Source organism: Hippocampus comes, unplaced genomic scaffold (genome assembly GCF_001891065.2).
Source record: "Hippocampus comes isolate QL1 unplaced genomic scaffold, H_comes_QL1_v1.1 scaffold144, whole genome shotgun sequence".
NCBI classification, from domain to species: Eukaryota; Metazoa; Chordata; class Actinopteri; order Syngnathiformes; family Syngnathidae; genus Hippocampus; species Hippocampus comes.
In genome coordinates this window covers 79,512-81,366 of record NW_017805782.1, presented here as the reverse complement: position 1 = coordinate 81,366, position 1,855 = coordinate 79,512, and the positions used below count along the sequence as shown (strand labels likewise).

At 66.9% G+C, this 1,855-nt stretch overlaps 1 protein-coding gene across 1 annotated transcript in view; it reads left to right on the top strand.

Moving 5' to 3' along the window:
- Positions 1-1,821, top strand: part of slc35d3 (solute carrier family 35 member D3) — a 2,290-nt gene extending 469 nt beyond the window's left edge. The window contains exons 2-4 of the mRNA XM_019884908.1: positions 177-387; positions 462-619; positions 697-1,821. Coding sequence (XP_019740467.1) covers positions 177-387; positions 462-619; positions 697-1,251 — 924 coding nt within the window. The 3' untranslated portion in view covers positions 1,252-1,821. The remainder of the gene's footprint in view (positions 1-176; positions 388-461; positions 620-696) is intronic.
- The last annotated feature ends 34 nt before the right edge of the window (positions 1,822-1,855 follow it).

The window sequence follows — 1,855 nt, the reverse complement described above, 5'->3', positions numbered from 1 at the left end:
TTGATGACGTCACGGCAGGCAGCCCTTTTCACACACTGCTATGAAAGTTGTTTTTTTTTTTTTGGGAGGGGGCGATACGTGTCCTGACAAGTTGGAGCAAATTTCTCCCAGTGTGGCTCGATCTGATTGAAAGTGACGTCGGTCTGGCACCTTGCCCCCCGCCCCCCCCCCCGCAGGAGTTTGCGGCGGTGTGCGTCCTGTCGACGCTGCAGTCGACGCTGACGCTGTGGTCGCTGCGCGGCCTGAGCCTGCCCATGTACGTGGTGTTCAAGCGCTGCCTGCCGCTCTTCACGCTCGCCATCGGCGTCTGCGTCCTCAGGAACGGCGCCCCGTCCCCCGGCGTGCTCGCCGCCGTCGCCATCACCACGGGGGGCGCCGCGCTGGCCGGTAAGCGCCTCGCCGAGCCTCGCCGTCGCCGCCCACGCGCGTCATCCGTCTTCCGCTTTGCACCCCGGGGGCAGGTGCGGGAGACCTGAGCGGCGACCCGTTCGGTTACGCCACGGGCGTCCTGGCGGTCGTCGTCCACGCGTCCTACCTGGTCCTCATCCAGAAGACCAGCGTGGAGAGCCAGCACGGACCCCTCACCGCGCAGTACGCCATCGCCGTCATGGCCACCCCGGTGAGGCCGCCGTCGCGGCCGGGTCCTCCCGTCCGCTCGCCGTCCGCTCGCCTTTCATCCCGCGGGCTTCGCCTCAGGTCCTGCTGGCGTGCGCCGTGATCTCGTCGGACGCGGCGGCCGTGTGGTCGTACCCGGGCTGGAAGGACGCCGGCGTCGTGGCGCTCTTCCTGTCCAGCGTCGCCATCGGCTGCGCCATGAACTTCACCACCTACCACTGCACCTACCTCAACTCGGCCGTCACCACCAGCTTCGTGGGCGTGGTCAAGAGCGCGGTCACCATCACCGTGGGCATGCTGGCCTTTGACGACGTGGCGCCCAGCGCGCTCTTCGTGGCCGGCGTGGTGGTCAACACGGTGGGCTCCGTCACCTACTGCGCGGTCAAGTTCTTCGAGATCAAGAAGAAGAGTTCCTACGAGCACCTGGAGGGCGGCGGCGGCGGCGGCGACCTCCGCGAAGCTCCCCCGGCGGGAGAGGCGGGCGTCGACCGCGAGGCGGGGGGCGTGGCCTCCCGCGCGACCACCGACAAGGATGCGGCGGCGGGCGACTACCTGGGGGTCTGGCGCTCCGTCAGACAGCTGCGCTTGGCCAAGGGAGGCGGCCTCGTCGACAACATGGAGCAACAGAGTCCCTGAGGGGCCGCCTCGTGGCGCCCGGTGGACTTTTCCCGCTTGTTCAAGACGTTTGGGCTTCAATCCAAAAGGCCTCTTCGCTTCTCCCTCTTTGGATGCCAGAACTCGGGTGGCGGCGCGTCACATCATGTCCTCCAAAGGTCTCCCCCTCATCTCGCGCTCGACGAGCCCTTTTGCCCCAAAATGGCCGACAGCGTGGCGAGAGGGACCCCGCGCGGGCAGGGGGGCGAGCGAAGAGGCCTCGGGGATCAAAAGTGAAAAGTCTTGGGCGGACGGGAATTGTCCACTTGCCCGGTTTCCCCCTTGGCCCTTCGCCATCGCCCGCTTTGACCTCGCTCGCTCGCTCGCTCGCTCACAGCTCAAACGTTAAGGTGTTGCGTGTGCGCGCGCGCTGACGCCATTTTCCCGCCCGTGTTCGTTTTCCTCACTGACGCCTTTAGCTTAGCTTAGCGTCTCAAGAGCTTTCACCTTGACGCTAACGGGGAGCGGCACCCCGACCCTGGCGGTCGCGCGCGTGGGCCGCCGTAGGATTCCTGCTAGCGCCGGCTAATGCGAACGGACGACAACGGGAGAAAGGGGGGGGGGGCGTTGTGGCGCGCGTAAGACC